General features: G+C 34.4%; 2 protein-coding genes across 3 annotated transcripts in view; one reads left to right on the forward strand and one right to left on the reverse strand.

Annotated features, from left to right (window-relative positions):
- Window positions 1-3,269: 3,269 nt before the first annotated feature.
- On the reverse strand, window positions 3,270-7,549 carry LOC130804587 (uncharacterized). Of its 2 annotated transcripts, XM_057669079.1 has the most exons (11): window positions 7,522-7,549; window positions 7,378-7,416; window positions 5,767-5,904; window positions 5,426-5,680; window positions 5,199-5,298; window positions 4,970-5,085; window positions 4,799-4,857; window positions 4,571-4,682; window positions 4,246-4,424; window positions 4,047-4,167; window positions 3,270-3,961 (listed from the first exon to the last, which is right to left on the reverse strand). In XM_057669079.1, exons 4-9 carry the CDS (start codon window positions 5,541-5,543, stop codon window positions 4,366-4,368), a joined length of 564 nt encoding a protein of 187 aa, XP_057525062.1. In that variant the 5' UTR covers window positions 5,544-5,680; window positions 5,767-5,904; window positions 7,378-7,416; window positions 7,522-7,549; the 3' UTR covers window positions 3,270-3,961; window positions 4,047-4,167; window positions 4,246-4,365. The 2 variants fall into 2 exon arrangements, with proteins under 2 accessions (XP_057525062.1, XP_057525071.1); XM_057669088.1 differs by lacking the exons at window positions 7,378-7,416; window positions 7,522-7,549 and having other exon boundaries at window positions 5,767-7,121.
- A 5,207-nt stretch (window positions 7,550-12,756) lies between these two features.
- Window positions 12,757-21,113, forward strand: part of LOC130804581 (protein NCA1) — an 8,761-nt gene continuing 404 nt past the window's right edge. Inside the window, exons 1-8 of the mRNA XM_057669066.1 lie at window positions 12,757-12,886; window positions 14,411-14,683; window positions 14,785-15,007; window positions 15,146-15,291; window positions 19,302-19,389; window positions 19,474-19,620; window positions 20,158-20,307; window positions 21,084-21,113. The exon at window positions 21,084-21,113 is cut by the window's right edge and continues 404 nt beyond it. Of these exons, the coding sequence (XP_057525049.1) occupies window positions 14,421-14,683; window positions 14,785-15,007; window positions 15,146-15,291; window positions 19,302-19,389; window positions 19,474-19,620; window positions 20,158-20,307; window positions 21,084-21,113 (1,047 nt within the window). The 5' untranslated portion in view covers window positions 12,757-12,886; window positions 14,411-14,420. The remainder of the gene's footprint in view (window positions 12,887-14,410; window positions 14,684-14,784; window positions 15,008-15,145; window positions 15,292-19,301; window positions 19,390-19,473; window positions 19,621-20,157; window positions 20,308-21,083) is intronic.

Here is a 21,113-nt window from a genome sequence, read left to right on the forward strand (position 1 = left end):
AAAGATCCACTAGAAAATGTATTTTATTTTATTTATTGTGGAAGAATTCTATTAATTCCTAAATGTATTGATCATTTGTTTATTTATTATTGAAACAAATCCACCACAATATATTACTTTATTATTTTTAATTTGCATAAATTACCATTTCATTGTCTTATTTATACATTTTAATTTTTTTATTCAGATAATTTAGTTTATCTTCATTTAATATAAAAAATTATTTTTTTTCTTAAAAAAAAAAAAATATATTCTTACGATGTTAATTCAAGGAGATAAAATGATCAATAATTAAAAATATTGTGCTTTAGAGGCTGATTCAATATTTTTGACCTAACTTGGCCTTGCTGTCCATTTGTTTAATATGAAAAAATTTTGCTAATCATCATTCAAGCTTACGGGGTGAAACTTTTTGACTGTTTTGATTTTATAAGGTGAAACTTTTGCTTTTTTTCAATATTACTATCTTTATGATTCACTTTTCATTTTAATTCATGTTTTTACCCTATTTTTGATAATTATTTGGCTTTTTAAAAAATTTTATCCATAAATTTAATTTTTCTCTCATTTTTAACTACTTATTTCTATTATTCACGTATTTTTTTGTCTTATTAACTCAATTTTTCTTTTTCAATAATTTTCACCTGTGTTCCAATATTTGCATCAATATCAGAGGAACAAAGGGAATATATTATGTATTACATGCAAATTACAAAGTTGTAATATAAAATCTTTAAAATATATAATTTGATTAACAATAAAAATATTTTAATAAAAAAATTATAACAATAAAAATATTTTTATTACCTTATTTTATGCCAATTTTCTATAAAAATTTCATAAAACCTGAATAATTACTTAATTTGTAAACTTAATAATAAATTGTTTGTTGTATGATAATTTTCTTAAATTAAAACCATTTTTTTTAAGAAACTAAATCAGGTAATTCTACGTGCTGGCTATTTAAAAAAGGACTTTTTCAATAAAATAGGTTAAATCTTTTACTTTTTTGTAATTAATTAACATATCAATAAGGATAATTTTTCTTATATTATAACATCAATTCAATATTTTTACTTTATCACCTCAATCAAAGCAAAATTATTAATATATAGTTTTTATAGATTTTTTCTTAGGGTTTTTCTAACCTATGTCACAATGGCATAGGTTAAGAGCATTAAATTCTTTTATGAAATTTACTTTATTCTTTAAATATGCTTTTGGAAATAATGATTTTATATATACATTAATTAAAGTAAGTAAAAAAATGAATAAATAAGGGAATCCTTGAATAAAGTTGGTAGATGAAGGTATTTAATACTCTCTTAATTTATGCCTCATGGCATAGGTTAGACAAGCCATTTTTCTTAATCGGTCTAAGGACATGTTGAAACTTGGAATATATGTCAAGCTATAAGGGTTTAGCCAATAGAAACCATCCACAACACAACTCTCTGAAAAGTGTCGTTTCACTTTTTAGGTCGTTTTAATAGATTATATGATTTTTAAACGTAATTCGGTGAAAATTCTAAAATTTTAGCTATGTGAAGTAATATATATAAATATATGTAATATGTATGATCCAAAATTGACCAAAGGTGCAATTTGCTCATGTCATTCCAAGTTGTTTTATCCCTAATTATATCTTTAGAGAGGCACAATATAATCATGTCATTCCTAATTTTCTCCTTTCACGTCTTCTAAGCCTTACCACGACTTCTCATTGGTCAAACCAATTAATATACAACTGACAACTCTAGCTAACATATATAGACAAACTGTTGTGCGAGACCGTCTTTTATAGACATGGTCTCAATTGAGCCGTCTCATTATATTTCTTAAAAATACAAAAACAGAAAATGAAGTGTAACTGCACGCTTACTCGGTAGGAGTTTAGGATATCTCAAGTAGGCATTTAGAATACGTAAAGTAGGGGTTCACAAAATCAAGTAGATTTTTTTAACATGTAGAAGTTGTCAAGTAGGTGTTATGTGCAATAGGTGTTTAAGTTATTTGTTGTAAGAGTTTAGGTTATGTGTTGTACATGTTTAGATTATTTGCTGTAGGTGTTATTGTTTATGTGCTATAGATAAATTAGTTATGTGCCGTAGATAAATTCCATGATTATCAACTTTTTTAAATTTTTAGGAAATAAGATAGGGAAGTTAATTTTAAGTTTTTAATTAAAATACTTGTAGCAATTAAAATTTAAAATTTTTAGATTTTAATTATTAAAAAGCTGGTTATCAACTTGCTATAATTGAATAAAATCACCCTTAATTCTATGATTATGAAGTTTCCCAAATTTTAGGAAATAAAATAGGAAAGTTAATTTTAGGTTTCTAATTAAAATACTTATATAATTGAATAAAATCACCCTTGATTCCATAATTATCAACTTTTCCAAATTTTTAGGAAATAAAATAGAAAATTTAATAATTAAAAGCCTAAAAATTAGCATTGTAAAATTGACATAGTCCAAGAAAATAACATTTAAAATTGAAAAAAGAAAATGACAATTAGCCTCATAATTGTTCGCTCTTTATTACGGTGAACAAAGAAGTTTGGTAAAAAATAGTCAAAAAGTGCTTATTTGGGGAATAAAGTTTGGAAATTGCTTATTTTTTGAATTTTTTATATTAATTAGTTGTAGAGCCGCGTGCCATGCACGCGGTCCCCCAAGTTATACTATCGAATTTTATAATGATAATTTATAAACTGCTATTAAAAATATTACGAATGAAAATTTTGGAATGTCAATGTGTTGCAAAGGTGTGAATAACGCAAGGGTTGCATGTATATGTTGGTGTGTTGAAGTGTAATTGATGTGGCAATGGCATTGGTGCACGGAGCAGGTGCGATGGGCAATAATGATTGTGATATGTTGATGATAGCTGATATGTTATTTAACGCAAACATGTGGACAACCATTTTTGATGGGTTACTTAGCTATTTTAAGGGCTAGTGGTTGAATAGTTATGTTGTAGATTTTGTTGTTCCAACCAAGCACCTTCTTCATGTTGGTTAGTTGCTTTGAGAAGTCATAGATAGCTTTGTGTACTTGTACTACAGAAATGAACAAATCATAAGTAATCAAATTGAAGTTATTAGAAGTTAACATATTGATTTAGTTTAAAAAAAAGGATTTGAACTAACTGTCCAATTCTCATGTCCAATTTTGTATCACACCTAAAACAAATTGTATCCAATATACCTATTTTCTACATTTCTTGCAATTCTTAGCAATCAAACCAACATCAAAGGGCTTTCAAGAACATTTATAGCTATAAATAATATTCACTTATACAAGCAACAAATTTATGATAATAAGCAACACATAAATTTGTAATACAAAAGCAAAGATAGTACTACATGTTCAATTAATAGTTAAGCAAAATGAACATGGTTGTGGTGGGCTAGCATGAAAAGTTAGAGCTCCTAATAATTGGAGTTGCCAAACAAGTGTTCCAAAAAGGCAACAATATTTAAGATAGTGTTTCAAAAGCTAACATCATAGACAACTCAAGCGTTGAAGTCCAATACATCGGAAGAAGTAGTTGTATCTGAAAAATCTAAACTACGCTTCACTGTCCCTACTTTCTTTGATGCAGATGATGGTTGTGGATCATTTGAAGGAGCAATAGTCAATGGAGCTGGTACAATTTGCTCTGATGAATGAGTATCGGTCTCTACTTTATGTGATGCAGATGATGGTTTTGGCGCATGTAAAGAAGTAGCATCAGTTAGTTGAGCAGGTATACTTTCTTGTGATGAATGAGTCTCGGACGACCTGTAGGCCAAGTGTTGTGGGTTTGTTGAAGTGTCTGGTGCAATTGCAATTGAGTTTAGAACCCACTTTACACTTTTGGATAAAGCAACAGTTGGACCCAGCTGTATCTCAATCGGTTTCACTCGTAGGGATTGAGCAATGTCTTGATAAGATTCAATATGTTCCTGTTTACTGAAGATAAACTAATAGTAGTAAGTGTAGTAATGATTAAAGTTACGAATTTGGCAAGGTTAGATTTTAGAGATTTTTCCCTTACATAAGTAGCTGGACTATATAGTTCATCGATTGTTTTTCCAAAGAGTTCTGCTATGGTGCCAATGAATGCAGTTAGTTGGATAGAGCCCGTGCTATCGTGGGCGTCGAAAGTGAGCGCTAATCTGATAGATGACAAAAGCAAAAATTGTATATGAGAGTTTTCAGTAGATAAAGTTGTACATATAAATTTATGAACCAACCGTGGCTTAGCGACGCTCTCTTTCTTGTGGCATCATGGACATTCAAAAACTTCATTCCTTTCATTGTCTGTCTTTTTATTGCATTGATCACACCCTATAAATTTTCTTATATCATTGTAGCTACAATTCTCGAGCAATGCTTTTATCCAATATCGCTCTTCTTGGATAGTATTTGCTGCCTGTGGAATTAAAAAAGGGTTAGTTTTACTTGATTGATACTTCTTATAATTCTATTTTAAAATGATTGTTTTTGGATATATATGCAGCAAAATTATAAAGAAATATAGATAATTAACTGATATAATTTGAAAGCTAGATTTAATACCGTCTTGCTTTAGATGAAGGCAATTGTGGTTAACTGCCTTTCGTTTAAGGGCATGCGGGTCTTCAAGATTTGTGTTTTCCGCTCGTGAAGCAAGGATCCATGAGAAGAGGCCCTATGTTAAAAAAAAAAAAGAACATGTATTGATGGAGACATATAACTTTGTGTGTAAATGCATTATTAGGAATCGTTTATAGATTATGTGCTTTACTAGTGGCTTAGAGAATTTACCTTATCACCAGTTGGCGTTGGAATGATTGAAGACGACATCGTAGTTGGTAGGCCAAAACCTAATAATTTTGAAAGGCAATTATCATCGCAGAAATGAAGATGGGAATGGGTTTATTGAATATTAGAGTAATAAAGGAAATCACAAAGAACAAAATATGATAGTAAGTATACCCTTATGTGATGTAACTCTTAGAGATGTGAAACCAACGATTTGATTTTCAGCAGGCTTTGTTTTAAAGAAGTTTGCCATATCATTCCATGCCGACACAGTTAAGGGTTGATGTGAGCTGCATGAGGTAGCTCAGAAAAAGTGTGAAAAAGAGGTTGGTCAATGAAACATATAGAAATATAGAATACAATAGATAAATGTTTAAAAAGCTAAAGTGTGCAAACACTATACCTATGATCAGTGATAATAATTTCTGACACGCTGTTTTGTTGCTCAAATGCACCTTTTACCATGCGCTTGTCTCCAATGAATAGAACAACACCAATTATATCTAAATAATAAATGATTGGTGATAAGTTACTTTCTTGATAATGTACTTATAACTTATATGTAGTTATACGCATAAAATATTAAATATGTTTGATATAAATGATATTAGAACTGTTGAATATACGCACCAAATCTATCATAAGGACCTGCTATTCTTGGAATAGTTGTTATTGAATGATACATTGGATCGGAAGCTTTTGAATAGGAACCAATGGCTTGAACTACAGTCCGATTACTGAATGTCATTTGATATAAATGGCTTGGTACTTTTCATTGACGGGCTTAATTGTAGGATTTGAAATCAGATACTCATGATTCTGCTGAATTAGAGAATCATAAGCTTGTATGTCATCTTCGAAGAGGTTTGCTCTCATAACATCACCCTAATAATAGTAAGGATCAAATAACAGTTAGCTTAAAAACGTGAGGTTGATTGAACAAAAAAGTTGTTATTGTTTTATGTGTATACCTTTTCATCTTGCAGCAGAAGGCGTTGGTATTTCTTTTTGCCTGGTGATTCAAACGGTCTAGACTTCTCAATGACCTTGATTTTAACTTTATGTACTGCTGATATGTTTGTTAATTCATGCAAAGTAGAATACTTTTCCTTCATGTATGTAGCGTCAGAGTAATCAATAATTCTACACTAATAAATAGAAATATGCCTAGTATCAAAGGCAAAATGATCACAAACCGAACATAATGTGCCAAATCCAATATAAAGATGAAATGAATTTTTAGGATTGCAAACAAAAGCATTAATTAGTGTGAGCGTTCAACATTTATGCCAAATACCCATATATGTTGTTTTAACAGGTTGGTGCTGCTGGTTTGATCCTGTACAAGCTTATACAAGGCTGCATTGATGCTGTTAGGAAGTAATCGAGTCCATGATTAAACATGGGTTGGTTGAGAAGCTCGTGCAGTTACAAAGAATAGAGGCCGAGTGCAGCAAATTGTGTCACATAAGAGTGAATACAAACATAGATATGTGTGAAGGTGTAGGAAGAGAAAAGGATGAAAGCTTGTCGAAGATGATCCATCCTATACCTGGTGAAAGCTCAATATGTGAAGATGATGCATCCCTCAGAATACGACTACTCCAATAACAACAAGGCAAACCTTACACCTAAGCTGATATGGTTGGCTACATGAACAAAAAAGTCAGATCCTATGATGGTGCAAAAATATTCTCTTGTACCATTCATTTCTATCAAGTACTATATGCTCTTGTTCATTATATTGCATACTTAATAAAAACAAGAAGAAGAAAGAGGATGACATACATGATCAAGAAGGGATATACAAATTTTGATGAAGAAATAAATTGTAAAGTTTGATGAAGAACAAGAAAGAAAGAAATAGTTGTGGGGGAGTCAAGTTAAAAGTATACCAGGGGTTATAGAATTGAATCAAGATGAAAGATAAGAGCAAGAAGGCAATAGAATACATCATGTATTAGTTGATAATAGAATATATCATAGAAAGAAAAACATACTTCAGCATGGAAGTTTATATATTTTTGTTCAAGTGCCTACCGTTTAATGCTAATTGTTGTTTGGTTCTTATGATATATGTTTATGGTTGGGGCTTTTTCTTGCAATGATAGGCTGAGTTCACTCCTGATAATTTGTACACAAGGAAGTGATCTTTCGACTCTAAGGTACAGTTAACGATGGCTTTTGATCAACTCTTTGTAATATGATGTGAGGTGTTTAATTTGAAGTTTGCATCAACTTGAAGTACTGAAATTAGCTAAGGAAGACACAAGTTGGAAGAATATAGAGAAACAATTCAATCAAGTTGTAAGTAAGAGCAAAGTGACTCTTGATCAAACAACAAACCAAACCAGAGGGAAAAAAACTCAAATCAAGGGTATCTTTGATCACATTTCAATCACAAATAATTTGTATTTATTTCATTTAATTACACACTCAATTAGAGCATGATAAAAATGAACTGCATTATAGTAGATACTGAAAATGCTTAACAATAAAAAACAAAACAGCAATTCATTGAATGGCATCAATAAACATTTTGAATTTAAAAAGCACATAAAAGAATACAAGTGTAATCATACCTATATTAAGTTGAGAATGAAGTTGTAGCAATCAATTTCCTGTAGATTTGTAGAAAGTGAAAACACAAATTAAATTAATAGAGCATAAGTATATGTTTGTGTATTTAGGCAAATTTGAGAAAACAAATTGAGTTACTTGTGTACCTTTCTAAGTGCAAGAGTATGTGTATGGTTATAAGATTAAATATATGTGAAGGCTTGGATTTTATAGATAGTTGTAGTGGTTGAAGTCCAGTAACAGCAAGTCAAAGTTAAAATAGAAATCTGTATCCCAGAAATCAGAAGCATGTGCAACTAATCTGTGTGCCAGAATTCAGAAGCATGTGCAAGTTACTGATTTGATTGTGTGTGCAGCAGTGTATGTGGTTACTTGCAGGGAATTGATTTTATGGAAGATATTAGTGCAACAATAATCCAAAGTTGTTAAAAAACAGGATTACAAACATTAGCCAGAAAAATTAATAAGTAACAAAGCCTACTGCAGAAAAAACAATAATCCGAAAGACCCATTTTCTGAAAATATGCAAAATAAAGTAACAAAAGTAAAAAAAAAAAAAAAAAAAATGACCCAGAAACATGAATGCATATAGCAGGGAAATAAGATTGAGGAACTGGATTTCCTGAGTCGAAAGCCTACTGTTTCAAATAAGAAATGGCAAATCTGCACAACTCTTCATCTCCAATTAATCCTGAATGGAAAAATGAAAAAACGAAAAAGCAAATGAATGCTCAGTTAAAGAAGGACAATGAGAATGAAGACCATGTAACGAAAAAACAATTGAAGTCATATTCTACCATTTTTAAAAACAATAATTAAGCTATTTTTATCCAATTTACATGTCATTTTTGAATAGTTTATAATACTAAATCAACACACAAGAAACAACATTCATACTGCTCAATTGAGTCGGAGCCTTCAAAGTACGTCATCCAATGCACTAATGCGGAGGATATAGGTTGTGAATGGAGGATGCGAGCTGTTATGACCGCAACGGGATCATTTAAGATTGTGCGATATAAGGGTCATAATCAAGATTGCTCAGTACATTACAGTGACGACCATCCCCTCCTTACTTCTGAATTTGTTGCTGATCTAATCGTGGATATGATCAGAGTTGATCCAGCGTTTAAGGTGAAGTCAATCGTTAATTTTGAAAAAAATAAATACGGATTTTTTATAACATATAAGAGAGCTTGGTTGGCAAAAAATAAGGCTATAACAAAAGTATTTGGGGATTAGGATAAGTCCTTTGAGAAGCTTCCAAGGTACCTGCAGGCGTTAATGCAATCTAATCCAGGAACAGTGGTGCAATGGGAAGTCCAACTGACAATGGATCCTACCAGAGTGATGTTTAAGCGAATTTTTTAGGCTTTCGGACCATCCATTAAGGGTTTTCCCCACTGTCGTCCCCTTATTTCTATAGATGGTACACATTTGTACGGAAAGTACAGAGGCACACTTATGATTGCTATGGCGATAGATGCAAATTCTCAGTTGTTCCCACTTACCTTTGCCGTTGTGGAGGGAGAGAGCAACGACACATGGAGTTGGTTCTTGGATTGTATAAGGCATTATGTCACTAAGAGGGACGGCTTATGTGTTATATTTGATCGTCACAAGGGAATTTTGCATGCAATGAATAGAGTTCGAACGTGCATAAGAAGTTCAAAAACATAGCAGTCAAAAACTTATTTGGAAAAGCTTCTGAACAGACAAAGATTCGGAAATATAATTTCTACATGAATCGCCTAAAAGAGTTTATGGGGACGCGTATAAGTACTTAGTGGATGGTTCTATTCCTGAGCGCCAATAGACTTTGATTCATGACGGTGGGCAGCGATATGGAGTGAGAACTACAAACATGTCTGAAGCGTTTAATGGCGTAATGAAGGGGGCTAGGTCACTCCCAACCACTTCATTGGTTAGGATGACATTCTTCCGGGTTAAAGAATAAATTGCCACAAGGAGGGATTTAGGGAGAAACATATTAGACAATGGACATGTGTATGCCAAGAAACCAACTGATACGATTGATAAGAATGCTGAAAAAGCATGCTTTCATGATATTAGGATATATGACACTGTGCGTGGGATATTTTAGGTCACCACTGGTTGTGGCAACAGGATAGCATGAAAAGGTGGAAAATCCTACATGGTTGACCTCACAGCAACATCATGCTCCTGTCAGAAACCAACCATCTTCAAGTTACCGTGCTCACATGTTCTTGCTATGTTGAGCTCGTAACATATCGTATGACGCTTTTGTGGACCCTTCATTTCGCACTACAAAATACGTATCGACATATAAGAAGACTTTCAAGCCTATTCCAGACATGTTCACCTGCGAACCTTGGAACGGTCCTACAGTTGTTCCAGATCCCTCAACGAAGCGTGGAAAGGGTCGTCCGCGATCAACTCGTATACGGAACGAAATGGATGCACCGTTGACGCGTCCTCGTAACACTGTAGCTTTTGTAGATTTAGTGGTCATAATAAGAAAACATGCCCTCGAAGGTCAACAAAGTATGTTTTTTTAATATTTTGTAATATCATGTTGAGTCTGATAATATTTATGTGATTTTTATAACACTTATGTATGTAACAGCGATCATGGCGATGCCGAGTCCAGTTAATCCATTAGTGCTTACGCTTCAGGCGACACACAGGAGCGTAGCTGCGTGGGAGGGCTCCACTGCCCAATTGGTTACTCGTCAGCACTACTAGGCGAGTACGTTACATTGGGAGGTGGATGACAGGGTATTAGAGGTAGTCGAATTAGCTGGTTTCAGATACATTCACAGGTTGTTGGGCTGGGGGTTAGAGCTCGATTGAGCTCTTATCACTGCATTGGTGGAGAGGTGGAGGCCGGAGACTCATACCTTCCACCTCACAGTTGGCGAGGCAACGATCACGATGCAAGATGTGGCAGTTATAATGGGACTGCCCATTGAAGGACAAGCAGTGATAGGTCATGGAGAGGGAAATTGGCCAGCATTAGTTCATGAGCTACTAGGGGTTTGGCCTGAAAACCCTCAAGACCCCACACAGCCGAAGATCATCGTTGGATCGTCATTGAAGCTGACTTGACTCTGAGAGCATTTTAGCGCGCTAGGGGATGACGCGGATGATGTTACGGTTGATAGACATGCGCGAGCGTACATCTTGTACCTGTTTGGATGCATCTTGTTTCCAGACAAGAGCGGTGACTTGGTGCAGTTGATCTATCTCCCTCTACTGGGAGACTTGGAGCGCGTAGATGAGTACAGTTGGGGAAGTGCTACCTTAGCGTATCTATATCGTAACTTATGTCGAGCATCCCGTAAGGGTGCCAAGGACATTGGTGGCTGCTTGATGTTGTTACAGATATGGTCATGGGAGCATATTCATATAGGGAGGCCCATAATTCGGACGATTCGACTCGATGAGCAACATGATCAGGAAGATGACGCGGATGATTTTGAACCGGTGTTAGGTTCACAGCATCGTCGCGGGATGGATTCTTTAACAGTAAGATAGCAACACTCAATTCACTATTCAAATTCATAATTTCACTATTTTATGATACATGAAAATGCTAAACAATGTTCATTTTTTTGCAGCTGGCTTCGCGTATATCTTTCGAGATCCCACTTCCCACATACTCTCGTCTACTAGAGAGACGCACTTGATCGACAACGGGACGAGCATGTTATTAATATTTACTATTTGTATTAGTTATGAATAAATTGTACATATTACTGAGCGTTTTGATTTCTATTACAGATGACATGGCAGCCTTACACAGCGGCTAAGATGGACGCTCTGCCACACATATGTACATCGGGCCACGAGATTTGGAGATCGCGTTGTCCACTTATTTGCTTTGACATCGTCGAGCTACATCTCCCGGATCGTGTCATGTGTCAATTCGATTTAGAGCAGGTTATTCTGCAAGCCTATGACACCCAACCTCAACTACATGCGATTGATCAGAGGATTGGGGACAAGAACTACCTCGTACGACATGGATCGCTTGTAGATGCGTGGAATGGCCGAGCATCTAGATTGGTTCGAGGAGATAACTTCACAGGTCATGGCTCTGCTATGTACATGAGTTGGTACAGGCGTATCTCCATATTACGCCTAACGAACACCACATTTGCGCAGCCAGGATCACATTACCATCCGACATCTACGTTACTGGTACGTCTTCTTTCAACACTCATAACATATAGTAATAGTTTTATGTGACTCTTTTAACAATATAATGATAACAAACAGGCTGAGCGCATCCGATCGGTGCTCATACAATGCAATGACACGATTCAAGGGGCCGCTACATCGCTAGTTGATGTGGGGTACCGGCTATGTTCTCAAACCCTAGGCTCCATTAACGCGTCGTTGACCGATGCATTGAGTCAGGCGGGTTATGAGTACCTAATACAACTCCACCCGTCATTGGCGAGGTAGATGACACATTCCACACTCCTTCTCCACGGAGTTCAGCCCACCGAGGTAGCTCTTTCGGAGGATCCAGTTCTCGATCCACAAGAGGTCGCCAACGTTCATCTACTCAAGGTCGGTCTTCCAGATCGCCATCGACATCCGGTACTATGTCGCCATTCGTTCCTCCAGCTTCCATCACCACTCCTCCTCCACATCCATCGCCTCCGCAAAGGATCATCAATATCAGCGTGCTAGTCAACGATGAGCTCCTGCTCTTAATGTCATTGCGGAGGTTGACGAGTTCACACCATCATCATCCACCGGTGCGCAAAACAAAAGGGGCCGGGGGTTGTAGTTTAACAAACTTTGTATATTCTTATATGATTTGAACTTCTTGTATGACTTTCCATGATTGTAATATATCTTCGCATTATTTTCATAATTAATTTTTTCAAATCAAGCTGGTTCGTAATTGATTATTATGGAATAGATGGTATTGAACTAGTTTAATGCATATTGCGTTCACTATTTAGAGGAAATGAAAGAAAAAAAAGGTTGCAGGCCACAAGCAAACCGCCACATGAAGTGGCGGTTTACCAGGGACTAAACCGCCGCATGAGATGGGGGTTTGCCTTGACCAAACCGCTACTTCATGTGGCGGTTTAGTGCTTAAGGCAAACCGCCATCTCAAGTGGCGGTTTTGTCTGAAAAATTAAAAAAAAAAAATTTCCACGTGGACGGTATTGTGGGAAATACTTTTCCACATAATGCAAAGTGAGAATTATTTTTTTTAGCAATATTAAGGGAAAAGATTCAAAAAATTAGCACCATTTTTTTTAGTTTGACCCGCAAATAAATATTTAAAAATTAAGTTTGATTTGATACCTAAAATCGGCCAATAAACATCTCTAATTTTTATCAATTTTCTTAATTTTGATCAATTGTACTTGAGCCTATTTTTAGGGTGGTTAAAAATTAGTTGTAATTGAGAATAAGAAATAAGGTAAGAATAGAATAATAAAGATCGGTGCTTTTGTAAAAACCTCAAGGGAACCTCCAAATCCCCAACCACCATTGACGACTGTGAGTTTTCTTCATCCTCTTCTCTTTTTAATTTCTTGTGCTCTTTTGTTAGGGTTTTATTTCCTTATACAGCATATTTCTTCTTCTCTACACCAATTTTGGAAGGCTTAAATGGTTCTGAAGTTATCAATCGGAACGTTGTCGCCGGCGATCTGGTCTTCGTTTCCGTACCGTACGGGTACAAACGTTCCGAAAAGCTGTTCGGTGTAACGTTTGGCGTTTTAGGTAACTATGATTTGGTTCGTTGATGACCATTGATCCACCCCTAAGCTGCTGCAATCAGACCTAGTCCCACTAGACCTTACAGTCGGCCCACATCCATTTCAGGTTTAGTAATTGAGAGGAGTGGATTGACAATGCCCCTGTGCACACATATGGTTCAGGACTCCGATCACGTTTTGAGAATCCTTATGATTCGAAATCGTCTTAGGGTTAGAAGTCCTTTTGAGGTTATTTATCAGTTGCTTGATTAGACAGCGTAGTATGAAAGGGATCCAGAACGTAGGCTTTGATTAGTTGTGTTCTATTATGCAGAGGATTTTCATGAACTATGCATTCTAATAAACTAATGTGGCTACTACCACATGTACTAAATTTGCACATTGATATGATGTTCAAATCTAAGGATGTAAATCAGATCTATAGTGATACACTAACATAAGGAGCAATGTTACTAAATAGCGAGCACTAAGTACGAACGTACTCCTCTCTCTCCCTTTGGATTAAATCAATTATTATGCATTTGTCCAATTTTTGCCTTTCTCGTAATCTTAGTGATAACTAAGTCACTGAAAATCAAATGAATTCAGAGGGCACTGCTTTGAAGATTTTAAACATGTAGTTCCCATAATTTAGTGCCAATGCAAACCATCTATCGCTCTTTAGTTTCACCAAAATGGGAATTCAAATGTATGTGTTTGGCTCTTGAATATCGTTGTTAGTGTAATATAGGTGCAATATGTTATAAATATATACTCTCACCATTTTAAAATGTTTGTCCACCTTTCTTAAATTTCAAAACGTTTGTCCACTTTGGGAAAATTTTTTTTAGAAAACTATTTTTGCCTATAACACTCATTTCTTCAAGGCAATAATAACGTCAATCAAAGTATTAACCCACTAAGGATTCCACTTTCACTTTCCGGTGGTTTATTCTAATATAAACAATCTTGTAGAAATGGAGGGAGTATTAAACATGTTCTTGACGAATAGAATGATATGAATTATGTAGTAATGTTGTAGGATGGGGATTTTTATATCTTTACTTTCATGATTTATTTGATGTAATAATAATTTTTATGGGGATATTTATAATCCATTTCTTAAGTTTATCCAAGATTACTTGTTGTCTAGCTCGTGATTCTTCCTAGTTTTTCCAAGTTTCCTCTTCCTTCTATCGCATGTTTGATTTGTAATTGATTCAATTCAAATGAATTTTCATCCATTCATACTGATGTAATTTGATGTTACTTATACCCTTATTTATCCTGTAATTGCCTTGTGTTCTGATACTCCTCTTTTTAGCATTGGAAAAATGACTCCAGTTTGCCCATTCGTCAAAGTTGCTCGTCCTGATGATGCCTCTTCAAAAAGAAGCAGTGACAACCATTGTAAGTATGCTGCTGAACATGAGAATGAAGCTAAAAGTGAATCTTTTGATTCTGCCACAATTGAGCCCAAGTGTCCTCTTGGATATGATTCTCGTTCATTCAAAATCGGCCCTCTTAGCTGTGTGCTTTGCCAAGCCCTTCTGTTTGAGAGTAGCAAATGTGTGCCCTGCTCTCACATATTCTGCAAGTAAGTCTAATTTATTTGCAACTATTGCCTTTATAACAATTGAGTTCCATAGGAAATCACTATTCTCTATTCCTGATGAGGTTTCTATTATGACAATCCAGGGTGTGCATCTCACGTTTTAAGGACTGTCCATTATGTGGAGCTGATATAGAGAAGATTGAATTTGATGAAGAACTTCAGAAGGTTGTTGATAAGTTTATTGATGGTCATGCCAGAATAAAGAGGTCGAATGTCAGTAACGATTCTGAAGAGGCAGATAAACCTGTCATTTATGAGGATGTCTCACTAGAGAGAGGTGCTTTTTTGGTTAAACAAGCCATGAGGGTAAACTTTAGAGGAACTTTTCTAGTTTCTTTTTTTCTTTTGTGAAGTATTCCAATTGATATTGAAAGATAACTATTCAACTATAAACTGCTATCTTTTTTAGAAATGTGTATTCACACACCTCCATTTAACTTGCAGGCTTTTCGTGCCCAGAATGTGGAAAGTGCTAAATCTAGGCTCTCACTTTGTGCTGTTGATATTAGGGAACAATTGAAGGAATCTGGTAACAAGCCAGAGTTGTGCTCTCAACTTGGGGCTGTGCTGGGAATGCTGGGAGATTGTTGGTATGTTTTCTCTACCTTTACTCTCCCCCACACCCACCCAAGCAAAGGTTAGAATTCCACTACGTGCTGTTGTCTGGATTGTTCATTTACCAGTTTTTTTGCATCATCTGAACATTGTTCATTTTGGCACTTGAATTTTCTAGTCTCAAGTATCACATGATATAAATCTGAAGGCCGGATTTATAGAACTTCATTGTTATATTTGTTATAATTTTAAACATATAACGGCGTAAAGAAGTCTAAAGTTTTTGATATACGTAACGATTATTGGAAGGGAATGAATGGATCTTTGAAGTATTATGGCTATAATTAATACTCCCTCTGTCCTTTTGAGTTCGCACCTTAAAAGTCAAATATGTGAAAGCTTTTTGAGTCTTAGGGTGCAAACTCAAAAGAATAGAGAGAGTTTTAATTTGTTCTAAGGTGCAGGATTGACATGCTTTTCATTGCATTCATCAAGGTGTAGGTGTTGGGATGATAGTCTCATCCTTTTCTCTACTTTTTGTTTGTTTGTCAACAATTTATTTTAATTACTATTGCAATCTTATACTCATGGAGCTTAGGCTTAAACTTATTATTTCCATCTCTTAGTATTAATACCAAAGATAAAGACAGCCAAAGAAAAACGTAGTATTGAATTGAGGAGATTAAAAGAGGTTGATGATTATGTTTTCAAGTTATTAAAGAAGCAGATTAGGAGATGCTTCAGATTTATACTTGGACAGAGATGAAAACTTGCACCATTCGAATAGATAAGGAGATTTTAGGAGAATCAGGTGCAATTAGGAAGTGAAGACAATTATCAAGGAAAAGAAAAAATGTTAGTCTTGTATTAGGAAAATAGTTCGCGTGGCGAAATTAAAAACTTTTGAAGAGTTGCACAAACTAGATTCTAAAAATGAGAATATGAAATACATACATATATATATATATATATATATATATATATATATATATATATATATATATATATATGGGCATGATCAAGTGAAAACAACTAAAGTGGTGAAAACTAAAACCAGACTAACATATACATATTATGGCAACAGGTGGACATACTATCTATCGGATGTATATATTTTCGTGAAGAAAAAAGTTTATATTATTTACTGAAATGTCATCCGAATATGTACACTTTTTTAGCATCTATGTACACCTTTTAGAAAATATCCAATTATATAGGATGAGAAAGAGGAGACAAGCAAAAATTTAATTATATAGGTGTAGTAAAGTGTATTAAGTATAAGGATAAAACATTATAGTTTAGGACGGGAACATCAAAGATCGATGGAGGGAGTATTTTGATGAATTATTTATGGGAGACTAAGGACATGTTGTAGAGGAAAAAACAATAATTCCCTTGGATGAATATAGAGAATTTATGCAAAGATTAAAAAAAATCAGAGGTAGATGGGGCTTTGAAAGAAAATGAAGTCCAAGAAAGCGGTTGGGCTAGATGGTATACCTATTGAGGTATGCAGATACTTGGGGAAGATTGGAGTAACTTGGCTAATTGATGTATTCAAAAAGATTCAGAGGACAAACAAGATGTCCAATGGCTGGAGAAGACGTACTCTAGTGCTTATTTACAAGAACAAAGGAGATGTTCGAGATTGTTCTAACTCTTAAGGAATAAAACTCATGAGTCATTCTATGAAGTTATGGGAAATAGTGATGGAGTTATGTATAAGGAGATGTATCTCCATATCAGAGAACCAATTTGGATTTATGCCATGAGATCTACAAGGAAGTAATCCATTTTATGAGATAAATGATGGGGTTCTGTAGGGCTAGAAAAATAGACTTACACATTATTTTTATTGACTTGGATAAAATATACTAGTTACCAAGAAAAGTTTTGTGGTGTGCAATGGCAAAAAAGGGTTTTCCCGAGAAATACATTAATATAGTGCAAGATATGTATCAAGAAGTAAAAACGAATATTAGGACCTGTGGAAGGGTAAACTGATGATTTTTTAATTACAATTGGCCTTCATCAAGGTTCGGCCCTAAGTCCTTTTGTTTCACAATGGTTCTAGATGAGATAACTCATTCGATACAAAGGAGACGTGTCTTGGTGCATGTTCTTTGCTGAGGACATTGCTTTACTAGATAAGACTAGAGTCACATAATTCGTTCACTTACCTTGCGAATCCCGATTGGATTCAATCAACCCCAGCCGGGGTTCGTTCGTGACTCAAATCGCTCTGATTTGCGATCTGAATCAATAAATTCCACATCTAAAATTTTGTAGAGGTTTTCTTTTACAAAGGCAAACGAAACTTGAAGTACAAGACTTGAAGAAGAGAGAGAAAGAAGCAGACTTGAAGCGCAGTATTCAAGCCCATAACTCTGAAGAAGACTTGAAGAAGAGAGAGAAAGAAGCAGTAACAGTAATATGCCAAAAAAGTTCTTGACCTACACAAAACTGAAATGATAAAATAACCCTTACTTTTACTTTTTTCCAAGACACTTTGTTAACCCACTTTATTACTGATTCAAGTTTCTATGTACTTTACCTCATAATTTCTCTTATTTTCACTTTCGAAGTTATTATTCACAAGAGTTATTTATTATATTCACATTCTTCTTTGCTTTTTACTTTTTCAACCTAATATTTCTTTGTATTTAGTTCAATACTTTTCAAATTGGTTTTTCAACATTTAAGTTTCCAGAATATATTACTTTTTCAGTATCATATTTTTTTCAAAAATTTTTTTTATAGATAATATGACCAGCAAATCATGAACTTAAAAATGGAATTAAACATTTCAACCCAGTGAACAGGAAATCTAAAAACTAGCGAATCACGAACCGAATCCATACAATGAATCAAAGCGAATTGCGAATCATGTGACATTGGATAAGACTAGAGAGGGGTAAATACTAAGTTAGATTGATGAAGATAAGAGTTATAGTTACAAGGTTTCAAATTAAGTCGAAGCACGACAGACTACATGGAAATGAAAATTAGCACAACAAGACGAGAGACACTATAAAACTATAAGAGAAAGAAATTGCTTTGAGTGGATGCTTCAAATAACTTGTATTTTTTTCAGAGTAATGGGGACATATTATAAGATGTGACCTATAGAATTAAGGGTAGGTGAGAAAAATGAAGAGCGACTACTAGAATATTATATGATCGAGGTGTATCCTTAAAGTTAAAGGGTAAGTTTTATCGAATAATTATTAGACCGACGCTACTATATGGATCAGAATGTTGGACTTTTAGAAAGGATCATAGTAGAAAGATGAGAGTAGTGGATAGAATTCAAAATGAAGATATAAGAAATTTGAGAGTTGCAAATGTTAAGGAAAAGATGAAAGAGAATTGTTTAAGATGATTTGGGCACGTACAAAGATAGGGTATCAGCAAACCTATTAGGGTGAAGAATACCGAAGATGACTCGGAGTATGGGAATGGAAAGGGAGATGAATGACCTAGATTTACAAATTGAAATGGTAGAAAATTAGATTGAATAGAGAAGAAGAATCCATGCGGACGACCATTGAAACTGTTGTATGGGTTCATATAGCCAACCCTAATTTTTTGGGATTAAGGCTCCGACATGGTTATTGTTGACATTTGTGTTTCTTACAAACCTCAACTTTGCACTACTGTACACTATCATCTAGGATTAGGTATATTTACCATATATATACAAGCATTTCACTATGCATATATTCCATCCTGAATAGCAAAGAAAATCGGTCATGATTTGTAGAAGTAGATGACAGTTTTGAACCCACTTCTTTTTCTTCGATGGAGGAGAACATATGCTCTATGTTGCATGACTTGTAAAATTTCTGTTGACATCTTTTTCTGGGCCTGTATTGTCTTATGTAGCAAAATAAATTACTGGACCTTTTACCTGAAGAGATTCCAAGTTGTTTAGCGCTTTTTTCTTTTATTGACTGAACTTTTTGTTAGCTTTCATTTTGCATTTTAAAAGAATAGGTTTATATTCATATTAAAATATTTCTTAACTCATCAAATTTTGCTACAGTCGTGCTTTGGGAGATGCTAAATCTGCTGTCACCTACTTTGAAGAAAGTGTTGAATTTTTGTCACAGTTACCGAATGAGGATATGGAGGTGACTAATCATTTGACCCTTCGTGTTTGTCTGTATTTTTATTTTAAGTATACTGATGATATTCCCTAATTATGTCCTTAACAGATTATACACACTCTTTCTGTTTCGCTTAATAAAATAGGAGACTTAAAGTACTATGATGGAGATCTGCAAGCTTCAAGGAATTATTATTTTCGATCATTGGATGTTCGTCGTGACGCCATGAAAAATCTCAGTGATTCTGCATCCCTGGTGAGCTCCAATTTCTACCCACTGAATATAGGATTCATAAAAGCTGTTAATGCCATGGGGATTTATCATTGCTGTAAAGGTTATTGATTTATAAAGGTCTGTTTTGGAACTGCTGTTCATCGTGAAAATGAAAGCATAGAAGGTTATAAAATATTCCTTTTTTGTGTTTTTGATGCAGGTTTCTTGGAGTATTGTATTTCACATTTTGATTGTTTTTCCTCCCTCATTATAAATTTCTTTGAATTTGTATAATGTTCTATGGCACCCAAAATTAGTAGGAAGTATAACCTGTTTTTTTGCTTTCTATCTTTGTTGGTGAAAAGAAATGCTGGTTTTGCTTAATGTGCCCTAAATCGTGAGCTTCTGTTATTTCTTCTGAAAAAATTTATATTGATTGACAGTAAATTTTGCAGAATACACGGGAATTTAGTTGCATTGCATTTTGTATTTTCATAATTTTCTTTTCATAAAGTATTTAAATTTTATGTCTTCATTATTTATTTCTCTTAATTTGTTTCTTTGTACTTGTGATTGCAGAGCTTAGATGTAGCAGTTTCTTTAGCAAAGGTGGCAGATGTTGACAGAGGGCTTGGCGATGAGGAGGGAGCTATTGCTGGCTTTCGTGAGGCTATAAATATGTTGGATTCATTGAAGATAGACTCTAGTCAAGTTGCACTTGTACAACGGGTATGACTTGATCAGACGTTGCTTTTGCTTTACTTGTTTTCGTTGACTTTTTTTTTCCCTATTGTTTGCTGTGGAACCAAGACCCTGATGTGTTTAAGTGCGATAAAATATGCTTTGTTGCCAAATTTGTCCTTGAGATGAAAAGTCTCAAATAGATATAAAAATAAACATTTCTAGTGTGTGATTGAAAGGCGATATTTTGTGGTTTGCACTCACCGAGTCAAGACCTACTAGATCTGTAACTTTTAACCTAACTATCAAAGTAACCAACTGAAAACACGCTTTCTCTATAATTGAATTTGTTAACCTCTTCGGTTTTGACAAAAATGTGGCTTGTCTAAATAGTATTACCTCCGTGTTATGCACGGAAATTTAGAAAAAGTGATTCTTTTAGATGGTGAAAAGATTAGTTAATTGAATAATACAGTTAATGGAGAAAAAGTGAGAATCATAAGCATTTAAAAAATATTAAAATAAAGTTAGAGGAAAAAAATGTGATGACCACAATTATTTTAAAAAATGTTGAAGGACCATAAGCATTAATAAAATATTAAAATTAGGATGGATTAGGTTAATTATGTCTAAAATTTGTAATATAGATAAAAAATTATATAGGGGCAACAAATGAAACGACTCAAATAGTAAATGGGAACATCATTAAGGAACGGAGGGAGTAGTCGACCAATACCTTGTTGATAGCAGATATTCTTGTTCTATCTTGATGCGGAAGTACAAGTGTGTAAAATGTTTTACTTACCTCAAACCTTAAATTGCAGCACCAATCAGTGTTGGAGTTTCTCAATAGT

This window comes from Amaranthus tricolor, chromosome 2 (assembly GCF_026212465.1).
Source record: "Amaranthus tricolor cultivar Red isolate AtriRed21 chromosome 2, ASM2621246v1, whole genome shotgun sequence".
Classification (NCBI taxonomy): domain Eukaryota; kingdom Viridiplantae; phylum Streptophyta; class Magnoliopsida; order Caryophyllales; family Amaranthaceae; genus Amaranthus; species Amaranthus tricolor.

What these genes read in the sequence shown, in the direction of transcription:
- LOC130804587 (XM_057669079.1), bottom strand. Translation starts at nt 5,543, where the DNA reads ATGACATTCAGTAATCGGACTGTAGTTCAAGCCATTGGTTCCTATTCA. An exon ending in AAGAGTTACATCACATAAGG is followed by an intron (nt 4,858 to 4,969) that starts GTATACTTACTA and finishes CAAAATTATTAG; the next exon opens with GTTTTGGCCTACCAACTACG. An exon ending in CCTTCATCTAAAGCAAGACG is followed by an intron (nt 4,425 to 4,570) that starts GTATTAAATCTA and finishes TTAATTCCACAG; the next exon opens with GCAGCAAATACTATCCAAGA.